Source organism: Myotis brandtii, unplaced genomic scaffold, assembly GCF_000412655.1.
Source record: "Myotis brandtii unplaced genomic scaffold, ASM41265v1 scaffold332, whole genome shotgun sequence".
NCBI classification, from domain to species: Eukaryota; Metazoa; Chordata; class Mammalia; order Chiroptera; family Vespertilionidae; genus Myotis; species Myotis brandtii.
Genome location: NW_005362797.1, coordinates 2508697 through 2525583, shown reverse-complemented (window position 1 = coordinate 2525583; position 16887 = coordinate 2508697). Strand labels below are relative to the sequence as shown.

Sequence of the window (16887 nt, the reverse complement as noted above, 5' to 3'; positions counted from 1 at the left end):
GAAGAGAATCCTGGAACATCTGAGTGGGCCGAATGTAAACTCAGGGAGCTTATGAGAGGAAGCCAGGAGGGGCAGAGTCAGAGAAGGTGATGTGAAGATGGAAGCTGCAAGAGTGAAAGGGTTGTGATGAAAACAGATTGTTGGAGTGTTGCCATTGCTGGAGGGGCCATGAGCCAAGAAACAGGGCAGCCTCTAGCTGAGGAGCGGGTATCCCAGAGTGTCTGGAAGGAACATAGCTCTGCTTTCCCCTTGATTTTAGCTCCATATAACCCAGTTTCAGACTTCTGGTCTCCAGAACCATAAGAAAACAAATTTATTGATTGATTGATTGATTGATTGATTTTAGGGAGAGAGAGATGGAAACATCAATGATGAAAGAGAATCATTGATCAGCTGCTGGAGATCAAGCCCATAACCCGGCATATGCCCTGACCAAGAATCGAAACATGACCTCCTGGTTCATAGGTTGATGCTCTACCACTGAGCCACGTCGGCTGGGCATAAGAAAACAAATTTAAACCATGATGATTATGTTAATTTTTTTGCAGCAGCAATAGGCAACTGATACATCTTGATTAAGATTGGATGAGCCAAGAGATAATTTTACCCCAGGCCCTGGTAACTGAATATGATCGCAATGTAAAGCAGTTCGTTATTTATACCACAGTTTCCGTAGAAAATGGGGACAAGTGTTGTGCTTAGTAGAAGCACAGTGCTGTCCTCTCTAAAGGAATCCAAGAAGACATTCCTTTCTGATCTTGGTACAAGCCTGAGCTGCTCTTGACCAGCTGTTCTGTTTTTCATAGGAAGCCTCTGAAGTGGGTCTTGGAGCAGAACCCTTTTATCAAGTTGGTGGCTAGAAAGCTTCAGATCTCGGGCCTACTCCACATAAAGTTGTGGCCTGGCATGCATCTTGAGCCTCTTCCTGGTACCATTTTATGTCCCTATACTTTCTTTTTATTTTTCTTTCTTCCTCCTTTTGTTATGCTTTAGTTAATCTAAGTAATTGGCCTTAAATCTTTTCTGGACCAAGGTAGGGATTAGGTAAATATATAATTAAGTAAATACACATATAAATACCTATGTACATACCATGGGTAATATGAGAAGGTACTTGATTTTCTATCCAGTGTTTTGCTTCTTAAATAAAATCTCTGTCATATGGTGTTTGTGCTATTTTTGTATTTCTCCAAAAATGGAAAAAAAATGAGGTCTCTAATTAATTAATAGCACTTTTGGTTTTAAAAAAAATACATAATGAAACATCAGTAAAATAGAGGCATGCTTTTAAAGAAGAGTTCTAGTGCCATAGAGCTGGAGAGTGCGCACAGGGCTGCCCTGTACCTGGCAGTTTTCTACGTTAGTGGACTATCCCATCGTTACCTGGAAAATTTAGTTGAGTGAAGCACTCTGTCCTCTAGCCACATCGGTAATCTGGAGTAGAGTTATATATGTTTTTCTAAGAGGAAAAGCTAATTAAAATATGTAATAGGATAATGTTTCCCTTCATACCTAAATATGATGCTGCACTATGAGGACATGAACACCAGATCATAGAGGTAGATTTGCAATAGTCCTTTCCCATGAACTTGCATCTGCTTTTCCTTTAGGTATAAAGGGCATTTGTTTGTCAGGAAACACCATAATTAGCGCTAGATTAGGACAAATCTAATGGGGTCACGCACATATCAAACTCATACTTTTGACCTAATTTTGCCATGTATAAGTTGGGCAAAACAGCCACAGTTTTTTTTTTCATCCATTAAAGATTTGTTGAATTCAGGCATCGTACCAAATGTTGAGTTTTAGCAGGGAGCAAATTAGGCATGGCTTCTACCCTCATTTAATGAAACCTAACAGAAAGACATTACATACATAATCATGGAATCCCCTATGGCAATTGTGATAAACTCTATGAAGAAGGTACAGGGTTCTATGAGTTTCTGACAGGGTGACCTGGCACTCTAAAGCTTCTCTGAAGCAGTAATGTTCACGTAATGTCCTTGTTACTATGGGGTGATGAGTGGGGGAATAAAGCATTTCTGTTAAAGGAAGCGACACAGATGGTCCTGAAGGGGAAATGGCCTCGAACACCGGGGTTACTAGAAGAAAGGCCTCTGTGGTGTGAGTGTCGTGTCCAAGCATGAGAATCACAGGGAATGGGACTGGAAAGGTAGCCAGAGCCATTTCTTGCAGGGTTTTGTAGATTATGATGAGGTGTTTGGGCATTTCCCTGAGTGCCCAGTGCTAAGCCATTGAAGGAGTTTTTAGAGATGTACTTTACATTGTAAAAAGTGATTGCCATTGCTGTGAAGAGAAAAGGAGGAAAGATGAAGGGAGACCAGATAGAAGCCTATCGCAGAAGTTGAGATGGGATATACAGATTTGGGTTAGGTAACAATTAGAAATTCAGAATTGTGGCCTGGCTGGTACGGCTTAGTGGTTGAGTGTCATCCTTTGAATCAGGAGGTTACGGTTCGATTCCCAGTCAGGGCACATGCCCGGATTGCGGTTTTGATCCCTAGTTGGGGGTGTGCAGCTGATCAATGATGCTCTCTCATCGATGTTTCTATCTCTCTCTCCCTCTCCCTTCCTCTCTCTGAAATCAATAAAAAAACACCTTTGTTTAAAAAAACTAATTGTGAATATATTTGAGATGTATTTAGAAGATAGAGTCAACAGAATTTGGTATTGTACCGATATGGGATTTTCTGGTGTATGTTTGAAGGTGTTATTTGTTCAGATGGTGTATTAATTCCCTATTGCTGTGTAACAAATTATCACAAATTTAGTGGCTTACAATAGCACCCATTTATTACCTCACAGTTCAGTAGGTTAGAAGTTTGACAGCATGGCTGAAATTAAGGTGGCAGCCAGACTGGATTCACATCTAGAGGTTCTGGGTAAAAATCCACTTCCAGGCTCATCTGAACCTGTGTTTATGTCATCAATCTTGTAGTTGGCACATTTTAGTTCCTGTCGTCATCAGCCTGAGGTCCCCGTTTTCTTGCTGGTTGTCAGTGAGGGTTCTTTGTCAGCTCCTAGAGACCATCTGCATTTTTTTCTTATTTGGCTCCTTGATGTCGAGGCCAGCAAATGTGTGTTAAATCCTTTCCATGCTTTGACTCTGATTTTTAGATCCCCTTCTCTGACCTCTAGGCCTTATGTGATTAGGTCAGGTCAGCCTAGATCAGCCGTGGGCAAACTACGGCCCGCGGGCCGAATCCGGCCCGTTTGAAATGAATAAAACTAAAAAAAAAAAAAGACCGTACCCTTTTATGTAATGATGTTTACTTTGAATTTATATTAGTTCACACAAACACTCCATCCATGCTTTTGTTCCAGCCCTCCGGTCCAGTTTAAGAACCCATTGTGGCCCTCGAGTCAAAAAGTTTGCCCACCCCTGGCCTAGATAATCTTTCTCATAATTGTCAACTGATTTGGGACCTTAATTATGTCTAATTACATATGCAAAGTTCCTTTATCACAAGAGTGGTATCTTATATTCACTCACTCAAGGGCCAGGAGGTCATGCAAAGGGTCATTGGGGTCATCTTAGAAATCTGCCTTAGAATTCACAGATGGCAAACCAGAGGTGATGCATATGGGGTGAGCAAGAAAAAAATGATCCTGTTTTATATAAAGTTTGAGATGTCTTTGACATATTTTAATGGTCATATCTTGTGATATTAATCATGAATAATGAAAGCTTACTATATGCTACATAGTAAGTGCTTTCATCAACTCATTTAATCCACACAATAAGCTTATGAAGTGAATACTACTATTATTCCAATTTTCAGCTGAGGAAACTGAGTCTTAGGGTCATCAACTTGCTTAGGGTTACCTAGGAAGTAAGTAGAAGAACTAGTTTTGACCCCCATGCAGTCTGGCCTCTATGCTCATGTAAACCTCTATTTTATGTCATCAGTGGGGTATGGGTCTGGAACTTGGAAAAGATGTCTAGACTGCAGATAAAAATCTTAGCATCATTGGTACTTAGATGACATTTAATGACCAGTTGTAGAAGAGATCACCTTAGGGGAGATTGTAGACTGGAGAGAGAGGAAGAGTGAGACCTGAAAAACTCCAAAACTTAGAGGATGGGTAGAGAAGGGGTTGCTAAGAAAGGGTACGGAGGAGGAACAGCCAGAAGAAAAACCAGGAGAAAACCTTGGAACATGTGGTGGAATGGAAGCCGAGAGAAGGTCCTTAAAGGGGTATTTGTCAGATCTGACTGATCAGCTAGTATTCTTGTAAAGAGAAATTTTGGTGGAGATTTGGTTGAAGAAGCCAGACGAGAATGGGTTGAGGAATGGATGCGAGTGAAGATAACTTTTGAGATACTTGGTTCTGGAGAGTATTAAAGAGAGACTTAGCCAGAGAGGAATGTGGGGCTTGGGGCTGGAAGTGTTATTTATTGTGGTTTTTAAGACAAACGATGCTAGAGCATGCTTAAATACCACTAGTTTGGATCCAGGACACACACACACACACACACACACACACACACACAGATTGAAATTACAGACAGGAGGGGATACTGACAGCATCAAGGTCCCTGGGAAGGGGGTCCTGGGGACGGGGTGATGGTGGTGGTGGTGGTGAGATTGGCCTCAGATAAGAGAAGGCCCACTGCTTCTATTGTAACAGGAGGGAGGATGGAGAGGATACAAGTGCATTTGTAGATTTGGTGGCAGGAAGATAGGGGAGTTTTGAGCTTATGGATTTTTTTTTCTTCTCTGTGAATTGTGAAGAAAAGGCAATTCTTCATTCAAGAAGAAAAAAGTACCTTCATTGTTTTAAAATTGTTATTCTGGCCTTTTAAAATTCTTAGCTATAGAAAAACACACAAGTTGACAAAAAATTTACATGCTACCAGGTGAAACTTTACAGAATGCTGCAGAACAACTTAGAGAAAGGTTTTCAGGCACAGCCATTGAAATGCTCTGTGCTTTCTATAGAGGTCAGTTCCTGAACATGTTCTCTAGATCATGCCAGAAATCTTAGTAAGCATCATGTTCTTTTTCTTCTTTTCGAAGTGTTTTATATTTAGTTCAGTTCTAAGTTAAATTTATTTGGTACACATATTAGGGGGAGCGGGGAGAAAAGGCTGTTTGTTACTAGTTTATAAGCATTAGTTTTCTTATTGACTCAGTTTTCATGTTGGCTCAATTATGTATTCCCAAAATCAGTCGGATTAAGTAAACATTACTGTTTTATACACCAAAAAAGTACAGTAAGTCGTAAGGGTAGGTGACCCTGGCAATAAAAATGGGCCGCGTTGTTTTAAAGTGCACAGACATTAAATTTAACGTGTTCTGCCTCCAGCAGCATGCTGTCCAGAGACATGGTTTGAGGCTCAACCACAAATCTAAACAGCTTCAGAATAGCTTGCCACCTGGCAGTTAAGAGGAACTTAATGTGCTAGCTATTTAGCTTATTTTCAAGTTTATTTTCTAGAATTGAGCTAATTGGAGCCTGCAGACAGGGGTTAAAGATTTTAGATTTCAGAGTTATATATGTGCTGTCCAAACTATGCAGGATAACCCCTAAATTAGAGCTTATCTGGTGAATTGTTTTATAAGTGTATTTTCCCCTGACAAAAAAGAAAAAAAGCTAAACTAGCAGAGGAAAGGTTTTTTTCTCACTGCATACAATTGTCACCTTTTGACTAAAACTAAATTAGTTAAAGAAGCTTATGTTGTTGTAATGTTGAGTAAGAAAAGGCAAGGGTTTTTAAATCCTTGCCAGAGGATATGTTTTTATTGAGTTGAGAGAGAGAGGAAGGGGCGTGGGGGGGGGGCGGGGGAGAGAAGAAAGGAGAGAAACATCAGTATGAGAGAGAACCATTGATTGGTTGCCTCCCGGATGCATTTCAACTGGGGATTGTACCCACAACGTAGGGTATGTACGCTCACTGGAAATCATTTGGTGCAATGGACGATGCTCAACTGACTGAATTACTGGCCAGAGTAAAAAGACAAGGTTTTATAAGAAAAATCTTTTTACAGATTTATTAGGTTGGTCCCAACAAATTAGACACTAAACACATATTTCCTAGGTAGTATATTAAAAACAGATCCAAACATATTACTAGTAAATAAAGATGATTGAGTCAGATTGTGCTCTTACATCTCTTTTTGAAATCCTCCACTTCCTTTATTTTTTTCTCCCTTCCGCTGATCCTCAAACTCTTCTTCCCACAAACACAATCTAGTTTTTGCTGTTACTCCCTTTTCACCAGTTTTTGAAGGAGCAGTTTACACTCGCTGTTTCTCCTTCTTCGTCTCCCCTTCACTCTTTGATGTGCTGTGATACCAGGCTTTCACCTCAGTCCCTCCACCGAAACCTTCTCTAAAATGACTAATGTCTCCCTGTTTTCCTAATCAGGTGGGACCGCCTCTGCTTGATCTTAACCTCTTGAGAGCAGTTGGTTCTCAAGTGTAGGTCCTGTCCTCCCTTTTACTCAGTGACACGGCTCTTCCTTCTGGTTCTCTATCACTGACTGCCCCATCTCCCTCTTTCACTGTCCTTCATCCCTCTGTTTATGGCTTACATGTTGGTAATCCACTGTCCGCCTTCTTTTCTTATAATTGGGGAATCAAATATTATCAAGGCTTGACTACCATCCAAGTCTCTGTTTTTGCTTAGATCTCTTGAGTTTTTATTAGTTACTTCCAACTGCCTACTGAACATAAAACATTTGGATAGTTGAATAATGCTTTTTCCTCTAGCTTTCTGTATTTTATTCAGTGTCATTGCCATTCTCCACCCTGCTAGGACCTTTCCTCTACCTTACTTTCTCCCTGCCTACCAATTTGCTCTTGCAGTTGTATCTAACTCTGAAATATCTCCTTTATCTGCGCCTTGTTCTCCATCACCACTACATAGTCTTAGTTCAGTCTCTAACCTAATGATGATAGCTATCATTTATTGAGCTTTCTGTGTTAGGTACTCTGCCAAGCATTTTGCATGTCTCGATTCATTTTTTTTTTTTTACAATGTAAAGAACATCTATCTATCTATATAAAAGCCTAAGCGACCGGCTGACCGTTTGACCGTAGCTATGACACAAACTGACCACTAGGGGGCAGATGCTCAACGCAGGAGCAGAAACCACAGGCATGGAAACATGGAATAGACTGATGAATCTCAGAGGAAAGGGGGGAGGGGAGAGGGGGGAAGAGATTAACCAAAGATCTTATAGGCATACTAGAGGCCCAGTGCACAGATTTGTGTACTGGTGGGGTCCCTCAGCCTGGCCTGCACCCTCTCACAATCCGGGACCCCTCCAGGGATGTCGGAGAGCTGGTTTTGGTTTGATCCTCGCAGGATAAAATGCTGAGATTATCTAAGAGAATTTTTAGGAAATACACACTGAAATATTAAGGGGTACAGATGCACCATGTGTGCAGAGTATTCTGAAGTAGATCAGAAAAGGTAAGTAACATGAGTGCGAGTGTGTATGTGTGTGAGTGTATGGGTACGAGAAAACAAATGTGGCAGAATGTTAAAAATTGATTATGAATATGGGAGTTGTCTGTTATTTTTTGACCATTACGACTGGTTGACCAGTTGCTATGATGTGCACTGACCACCAGGGGCAGACTCTCAAAGCAGGAGCTTCCCCCTTGTGGTTAGTGCACTCCCACAGCCAACCTCCCGCGGCCCCTCCCACCAGCCAGCCAACCTCCCACGGCCCCTTCCAACCCCCCACCCCCGCTCGGCTGGTCCCCCCCATTGGCCTCGATCCGGGGGCTGGTCGGCCTACCTCCTGGTGTCCCTCCCCTCCAGCCAGCTGGCCCCCTGATAGGCCTCGATTGCCGGCCAGGCTGAGGGACCCCACCCATACACGAATTTGTGCACTGGGCCTCTAGTTGTAAAATAAAACAAAAAAAATGTAAATGGCCAGGGAACACTATAATTATGTTTAGAAACACGAAACTTTTTATATGGCAACATAATTGTGCTGATACCCTTGACATAAAATTAGAAGTGTTAATTGCTTAACTTGGTTTCAGGGGAATGGGTTACGCAATTCATGTTTGAAATAAGCAGAGGAGGGGACAGCAGGGGAGTGGCGTTGGGCTTAGAGCTCTAGGGCTTGTATTCCCTCCAGGGCACTTCTTGACCTTTTTCTTCTAAATCCCAGACTTGTGGTCAAGAAAACATAGTTAAAACTGAAGTAGAAGAGGAAGAGTGGGACAAGACAGGATGAATTTAGTTTCTCTGGTCCCCAGTGTTCATAGAATGAAATTAGATAGTTCACTCTGAGTTACTGTTAACTTTTTTAAAGAGTAGGATTGTTCTTGTAAAACAAGTTGGCAGTAGCCCTATGAAAGTTTATAGTTGTAAGCACAAATTATTGCCAACTGATATTTGATTCAAAGCTGCTACATTTAAGTGTTAATAGAAACCAAATTGGCACTATTAGCAGCATGTAGTCTGGGAAATAGAGAAAAGGAAAGGGTGTTGATAAAGTACTTTCTCACAATAGAATTAAGTGTGGAGGTGACAGTAGAATTGCAGTGGGAAAATGAGGTTATGACTAAGGAGAAACAAAATGCTGCTCTGTTTTCTTACATCACATTGAAATCTGATCCGCTGGAATGTTACTTTGGACTATTAGAAACTGTTTTATTGCTTGCATGGAAGGTATAATCTAAAATATATCAACAAATACCAAAATAATTTTGCCATGCTATAAATGGTTTAAGTTTTTATCATTTATGTTTAATTTTTTGCTTGCCAAAATACTGAAGCATGACTTCTATTGTAAATAAAGGTATCAACTTAAGAATAAGGAAAGCCATGCGAGTGTAAATAATGGCATTCTGTTCTTTGTCTAGATTTTGGTTTGAAGCATAATTATCTTTAAACTGTCATATCGTAATTATAAACTAACACTAAAGGAACTTGCTTTTGAAAATAAGTCATAAAAACTTCTATGCAATACTTTTAATGTGCTATATTGTTCCCTAAATTATTTTTTTCTTCATATTTTTGTGTATATTAACTTGAATCATATGGCATGGCCTGGAAATGGCCTATTTTTTTTAAAGCTATGTTTTATAATAAACAGTGGATTTTCCAATAATCTGACTATCGTAAAATTCCTTACTGTCCTTTGGCCATCATCATTTGGAAATCCCACAGACCTTTCACATACTGATTCTTAATTCATAAAGCTTATGTTCACCAAGTCCATACATACACACACAGCTGCATATTAATGATACACTATTAAATCACTTGCTATTATGGCAAGGACAGAAGAACTTGTAACATTTCAGAATACATAAATAATCTATTGCTACAAAGTTGAAGAGCAATGTGCTTAGCTGATGCAGTGTAAGATGTATCAGAAATCTGTGCATTTTGAAAAATAAGTGTTAGAAGCTTTATATTGCCAAATACAAGTATGTGACTTTTCTAAACAGTAAGCATTAATTTTGATAAGTAAATACATTTACTTAACCAAGTAAACATTAAGAAAATCCTTGTTGAATCTGAATATTTCTTCTTTATAATATTCATGTTTAAAAATGTTTTCATGATTCTTTATAGCACTAATTATTTTCTATTGAGGTATAATTTACGTACAGTAAAAGTCACTCTTTTTGGTATACAATTTAGAGTTTTGGCAAATGAATACAGTTCATGTGGAACTTTTTGAAAGTTGATCTTGTCTTTTACTATGAGCACTTTCTGATCTCATGGCTTCTATCATTTTAAACTTTAAAGATTGCACGATAGCTTTTTAGAATTTAATAATTTTAGAAATTTCCAGTGTTTTCACTTTGCTCTTAGTAGTATTAGTGAATAATGTATCAGGGAACTTACTTTTTCCTCTTTCCCTGATTTCAGTACCTTTGTCTAGCCTTTATTGTTTCTGGCCTCGAATAATGCACCAACCTCTCTGTTGGCTTTCCACGTGAATTCCTTTCTACTTCATCCTCCACACGACTGCTGGTGGTCTTTAAGGTGCAGAGTAGCTCATCTTTATCCTCTGCCTAAAGCAGCGGTTCTCAACCTGTGGGTCGCGACCCCTTCGGGAGTTGAACGACCCTTTCACAGGGGTCGCCTAAGACCATCGGGAAACACATATATAATTACATATTGTTTTTGTGATTAATCACTATGCTTTAATTATGTTCAATTTGTAACAATGAAATTGGGGGTCACCACAACATGAGGAACTGTATTAAAGGGTCGAGGCATTAGGAAGGTTGAAAACCACTGGCCTAAAGTCTTTCATTGGCTCCCCATTGCCTTCAGAACAAAGTAGGCACTTTTTCAAATCTAACCCAATCTTCGATGAATTGGTTCCTGCCTGTGTCTTGCTGTGCCTTCTTTCCCCTTCCTTCGCCTGCATTACCTGCCTGCACCAGTTGCAGGTTCCTAGATATGCTATGATCCGTCTTCTTCTTGGTGCTTTTCTGTATGTGTTTCCTTCTGATGTTCAGGCTTTTTTTCTGCCCATTAGCACTCAACTTCCCCAAACCCTCAGATGTGGTAAGATGCTCTCTTGTGCGCTCCTGGTCTCTCTGTCCCTCTTACCTCTAATGGAGCTTGTACCTTGGGGCTTTTTCACTGGCCTGAGTGTCTCCTCTTGACCCTGCGCTGCTTGGCATCACAGAGTGTCTCTGCTTCAGTCTCACCAGTGCTTTGCACAATCTCAGATACACGTCAGCATTCAGAATGCTTGTTAAATAAGTAGACTGTGTAGTTATATGTAGAGTATGGTGATTACATAAAACCTATGAAATAGGTAAGAAGAAAAAAAATGTATTATCAGAGCAGTGGGCATCAGAATTCGTCATATGGCAGGAACTGCCCTGGGGGCATTGCCTTAATATCAAGTTCACTTAGGGATGTGAGTGTGGATGGTAGCAGTGGCCAAGAGGTCAGAAAAGGGAAGCGGCTGGACAGGAAACAAGGGGAAAGATTAGTTGATTTTGTTCCTCATAGGGGAGGGGAGAGAGAAAAGAAGAAAAGTCAGAAAAATGATGGGAGGCTGAGAGCCAGGTGAGATAATGACCTCCTCCCCCAAGGGTGGAAGATGGAGAGATTAAGAATAACCTTACTTCTGCCCGGCCAGCGTGGCTCAGTGGATTGATTGTTGTCCTATGCACCAAGTCGCTGGCTTGATACCTGGTCAGGGCATATGCCTGAGTTGAGGGCTCGACCCCCTGTGTGCAGGAGGCAACCAATCAATCGATGTTTCTACCTTCTCTCCCTCTTCTGTCCTCTCCCTAAAGAAATCAATAAAAACATATATATATTCTTAAAAAAGAATAACCCTACCTCTAATTCCTTTCTCTTAGGAATTGATAGGAACCTTGGGGGAGTGGGAAGCTTTGGCTCTGTGGGCTTTGAGTCCATTTAGCTTAGATGATGATGAACTGACACGCCCCAGCTAATAACTAGAATACACGCACAAGAAAAAAACTGGAAATGAACGCACAGAAGGAGGATAGTTACTATTAGGATGTGGGGTTACAATCGCCCCACCCCTGAGACTTTCTCTGTTATAGATCATAATAAAAGTTTTAAAAAGATAAATGTGATCTTTTTCACATCAGTATTTGGAAACTAGAGGTTAATGTTGATTTCTTCAATACTGAAGGTGCTAGAAAGGGGAAGGTGAAACTAATTATTGAGGAATAGGGAATTTGGGCCAAGACTGAAACTCCTTTCTTTACCAAAAACAGGAACTTTTTGATTAACTTGTTAGGCTTTGTTTCCTTTTATTTTATTTTTTTTCAATTGATGAGCTACTGTTTCAAAGAGAAAAAAAAATACCTGAAAATTGGACAAGGTTTTGTGTAGGCAGTGTTTAAGTTTTAGAAGTTGATGGTGTTCTGTAGATCCTAGATTTATAATAAATTATGGCTTATTTCGGTTTCAGCTGAAACAGCTGTAAGTTTATCTTCTTCCTGTTGCATTTACAACTAAACCTCACAATGTCGCTTTTTGTAATTGTTCTCCTTTTCTTCTGAAATGAAAAAATAGTCAGAAAACCATTGACAAGGTAACAGTATACTACTGCTGTGTCATATATATTGCTGTTAATGACGTGTTCCTTGATGGTGGCAAATAGGATTTAATGCTGGATCATTATGTTGTTGGTTTCTTTTTGTGCTCTGATGTCATGCACATAGCTATAGTTATAATCATGAAAGACTGATGTATAAACCCAAGTGACACTTTCTCAACTTACAGTGGGAATACAAATAAGTACATAAAATATTTGTGTGGAGTTAGACTGGATCTTGGTTCAGCAACCTTGGTACTTGAGTTCTGGCTGAGAAAGAATTCAGACTCAAATACAAGCAAAAGTGTATTTAGAAAGTCACAGAGGTAGAAGAAGTGAGCCGTGGAAGAAGTGAGCCAGCTGAGCAGCATGGGCTCAGGGAACAAGTTGCAGAGGCATACTTGATTAAATCATTGGCCATTGCGGATTAGCTTAATCCCAGAAGGGAGACGGTTAGAGGGGAGAGCTGAAAGTCCTAGGTTTTTTTCTAGCAACCAGCCACCCATCCTGAAGCTATCTAGGGGCTGGGCTCCAAGCCACCAGTTATCTCACTAGCATACAAAAGACACACCACCAATCTGGAGATTCCTAAACTTTAGGAGTTGTATGCTAGGAATTAGGGACAAAGATCAAATATACAGGGTCTCCCCCACAAATGTATAAATACTGTAACAGCTGACAGCTCAATTTTGAAAACGAAATGTATTTTAATAAACACTGCTTTTTATAATTATTCAAAGTGTGTGTATACATTTTGGGGGGACACACTATATGTCTCATTGTACCACAGTTTAACGTCATTGATAATCAGTTTTTTATCAGACATCTTGTTTTTTCTTGGATTCTATGTCCTGTTCATTCTCTAACCATTTTTCTGGCTCTTTTTCTTCTTGCATCCCTACTCCTCATCATTAATACTTAACCCTTCTTTTCCGGTGGTCTCCTGAGGGCCTTTCTTCTACAAGTGTTAGCCATTGCCCGTCTCCTAAAATCCTTATGCATTTTAAGGGAGAAAAAATGACTTTTTTCTCTATCTTTCTAAGTTCTCACTTGGCATCCTTGTTGCAAAAGACATTAACAGGAAGAAATATACAAATTTATAGAATATCAGTTTTATGTGACACGGGAGCCTTCATGAAGAAAGGACCCGAAGAAGCCGTTAAACCTGAGCATTTTCATATTAGCTTTGCTTAAGAGTGGAAAGTTGTGGAAAGGGGTATGATAGGACAAAGGGTCTGAGGCAAGTTTAGCAAACTGGGGGACACTTAGGAAAGCCTGTTTGTTCAGGCTCCTGTCTGTGTCCCTTGTCTTCCGAGATAAGGATGCTTTTTTCCTCTGGGTAGAGGGAGGGCACCTGGCACAGGAAGGGCTGATGACCTGCTTCAGGCGAAGGTCAGAGAGTCCTTCCTGCACATGCTGTTCTCAGAGTCCTTTGGCTTAAAACAACTCAGTATGCCAAGGTGCTCTATTTGGGGGAAGCCTGACCTGAACCCCATCAGCATTCTGTCTTCTCTGCAGAACTTTAGTTCCTTGTCTAGAACGGCCTGCTTGTAAGCCCTTTTAGGCTGTCCTGCCATCACCTCCAAATCAGTGTTGAAACCCCACAACTTCCCTTTCAGCCTTCCCTTTCAACTTCCCCTTTCAGCAAAACTCTGTCAGTTGTTGTTTCTACTCAGACCAGACCCTCTCAACACACATCTAGTGATTGCAGTCACCTCACCATCTTTTAGCATCATTAGTCTTTCCTTGCTCTGTCCACATGGCACCTTAGAGCCAGAGTAGTTTTTCTAAAACCTTACTTTCATCTTGTCAGGACCCAGCATCGTTTAGGGATTCAATTAAACTAATTAATTTGGCATTCCAGGTTTTGAATCAGCAAGTTTCGTGTACTTATTTGATGTTATATTTGTGCTGCTGTCCCCACATAAACCAATAATAGCCACTAGAACAGGCCTCTGATTACTCCCTACGACTAAAATACTTATTCATACTTAGGCTCTTGCTCTAGCTATTCTTCTAGCTCAGAATTCCCTAGCTGTTGTTTCACCTTTGCCATTTCTGATCTTGTACTGCTAAAGACCTGACACCTGTTCAGTGCTAGTAGGCACTCCGTGTATGTGTGAAATGAGTGAATGAGAGCCTGTATTCTCAATGAGCATTTCTAACTAGCTTCGCATAATAATGATATTCCCCTTAATGTCCACAGAAGCCACACTCCTTTGTATTAAATTATATTTCTCATAGCTCATTGCAAAGTTAATAACATTAATTTATTGAATAAAATCTGGTATGTGAGTGCCTTACTCATATACTAAAAAACTTACTTGAAATGGCATCAAAAGCATTTTCTTTATTTCTATTTTAATTGTAAAAGTGCTTTTTAATTAAGCCTTTTCTTAGTTTTAACACAAGTGACTCATTAGATCTAATCATGTGGTTTTACTGATTGTTTCCTCCATAAGAGTGGGAAGTTCCAAGTTAAATGTCTCACAACTTAGTAAGTTGATCATAGGTAATATGCATTTATGAATTACATTTGGTAATAGAATTGCCTAGAAAGTTGAATGAGAAGCCATTTATTAATCATAGGTTTATGGCTAAGATCCTGGAAGAATTTGCTAAAGATTAATAATAACTATCTTTGAATGGTGGGAATATGGGAGATTTCCTAGGTCTACTTTAGGCCTACTAATATTGTCTATTTAAAAAACAACAACCTACCATGAACCTAGATTATTTAATAACAACAATAACAATACAAACAACAAAGCTATTTAAATTTGGGAGAAAAGACAATTATCCTGTTAGTCTAAATTTATTATTTAAAAAATTACATTAGTCATATTTTCCCACATTGCAGATAACCCTATTAATATTATACATGCAGTTGATGGAATCTGGTTATAGTGTAAGAAACCAAGTATTTTTATATTCATTGATAATACAAGATTTTTTCTTTTCTACTATTAATAATTCAGACTTTTCTAAAGGGAATCATCTAAATATTGAAATTTATTTGAGTTTTGACAAACTTAAAAAAATATTCATTAACTTCTTGTAAAGGGCTTAAATTTAATATTAAAAGTGATTTCCTAACCAGAAAGAATGCGTTATAGGATAACACTAATTAAGAAGTGAAGGATTTTCAATGGGATAGTTTCAGATACTTTATTAAGAAAAAAATGGTTAAAATTGCTTTGTTGAAAGCATTAAAACTGTTCACACCTATCTTTTCTAAGTGAATAAACTTAGTAATGCATTAATATAAATACTTTTTGTGGGAGGAGATTGTCTAAGCTGATTAACAGTAAGAGATAGGCATAAAGTAGACCTTAAAAAGTTTAAAAATATTTGTTTTAATCCAGGTTTACTAATATTTAACAACTCATATGATGTGGGCTTCAAAACAGATGTCAGATATAAATAACGGATATGGTCATACTGCTATGCACCCAACTAAATAGCTCTAGTCTAAGTTTTTAAAGTTTGTTGATATTTTTTGTTAATTTATACATTTGTGAAGAGTTTTCACTAGGCATTGTTTCTGTAGGAAGGAATTAATCATTTTAGTTAGGATATATGGGTTGAGGGTGTGGTTTTAGTGCCAATTAAGCTATTATAGTCAGAAATTCAGAAATTCCCAAACTCTGCCCAGCCATTCTACTCTTAGCCCCCAAGAGTCATAATGGAACTGTCTGCAAGGAACAGTTGCCAGTGGGACTCAGAGTACTACATTAAAGCTGTGCCAACTTCTAGCACACCAGTGTAGAACTCTTCTTAAATTTAAGTGGCATTGGTACATGCAGTTTAGGCTTAAGCCCTAAGTGAGGACTCCTACTTCCCTCCCAACTATTTAGAATCCTGGGACCAGCATGTTGAGGTGTCTGAGTTAGAAGGTTAGAGGGGAGAACAAACTAGTGAGTAAACACCAAGTCCCCAAAAAGCCTCTGAATCTCTAGTTAACTGACTACTGAATATAGTGGAGAAATGCAAGAGAATGGCCATTCGGCCCCAGGGGTCAGTCCAGGTCAGAATTTGAGGCAAAAAAAACCCACACAGATCTTGTTGGACTCCACCTACTACCCAGTCAGAATTTTGTATGGTTGAGTACTCAGATTAGTAACCTCTCTTACCTTTAGGGAGAACTAGATAAGGAGATGGACAGAGGCATACCTGGCACAAGAAAAGGAGCTCCTACAACCACAATAAAATACCACTCACTTTCATGTATGAAGAAAGACAGTGGACAGTTCTGTTTCTCAATATAGTACAAGTCCAAGGCATGCAGGTAATAACTCCACATCATATGATCAAAATACTATTTTGGACTTCACTAAGGCATGTAATGACTCAGGCATGCAGAAGATTTCTGTAATTGGCTGATGTTTATTTCACCTCTAGTGTGAAGTAAATTATGTAAATATTTTAAGCCTTGTTCTAATAAACATTAGTATTGTTGCTAGGATGTTTGAGCTCTTGATCTTAGGTTAACAGTTTAATGAAGAGAAATGTGATTTATTTTTAGACTTTCATGCTTGAAGGCTTCTAATTACAATGGCAAATAATACTAGCATAGAAATGAGAACCATTTGGACATCTAGACTCACATGCTTTAATATGTTTTTCTGATTGCTTAGGATTCTATATGGTATTTCTTTTTTCTTTTCTTTTTTATTATCTTAAGTTTTACATATGTCTCCTTTTTCCCCAATTGCCCCGCCCCCCAGCCCCCAACCATTCTCACCCCAGGCAAGCCCCCTCTGCTCCAGTGTCTGTGTCCATTGGTTATGCTAATATGCATGCTTACAAGTCCTTTGGTTGCTCTCTAACCCCCCCCCCCCCCCCAC

At 39.4% G+C, this 16887-nt stretch overlaps 1 protein-coding gene across 1 annotated transcript in view; it reads left to right on the top strand.

The window, feature by feature from the left end:
* Positions 1-891: 891 nt before the first annotated feature.
* RPS6KA5 (ribosomal protein S6 kinase, 90kDa, polypeptide 5) overlaps positions 892-16887 on the top strand; it is a 113336-nt gene continuing 97340 nt past the window's right edge. The window contains exon 1 of the mRNA XM_005871193.2: positions 892-928. Within this exon, the coding sequence (XP_005871255.1) occupies positions 907-928 (22 nt within the window). The 5' untranslated portion in view covers positions 892-906. The remainder of the gene's footprint in view (positions 929-16887) is intronic.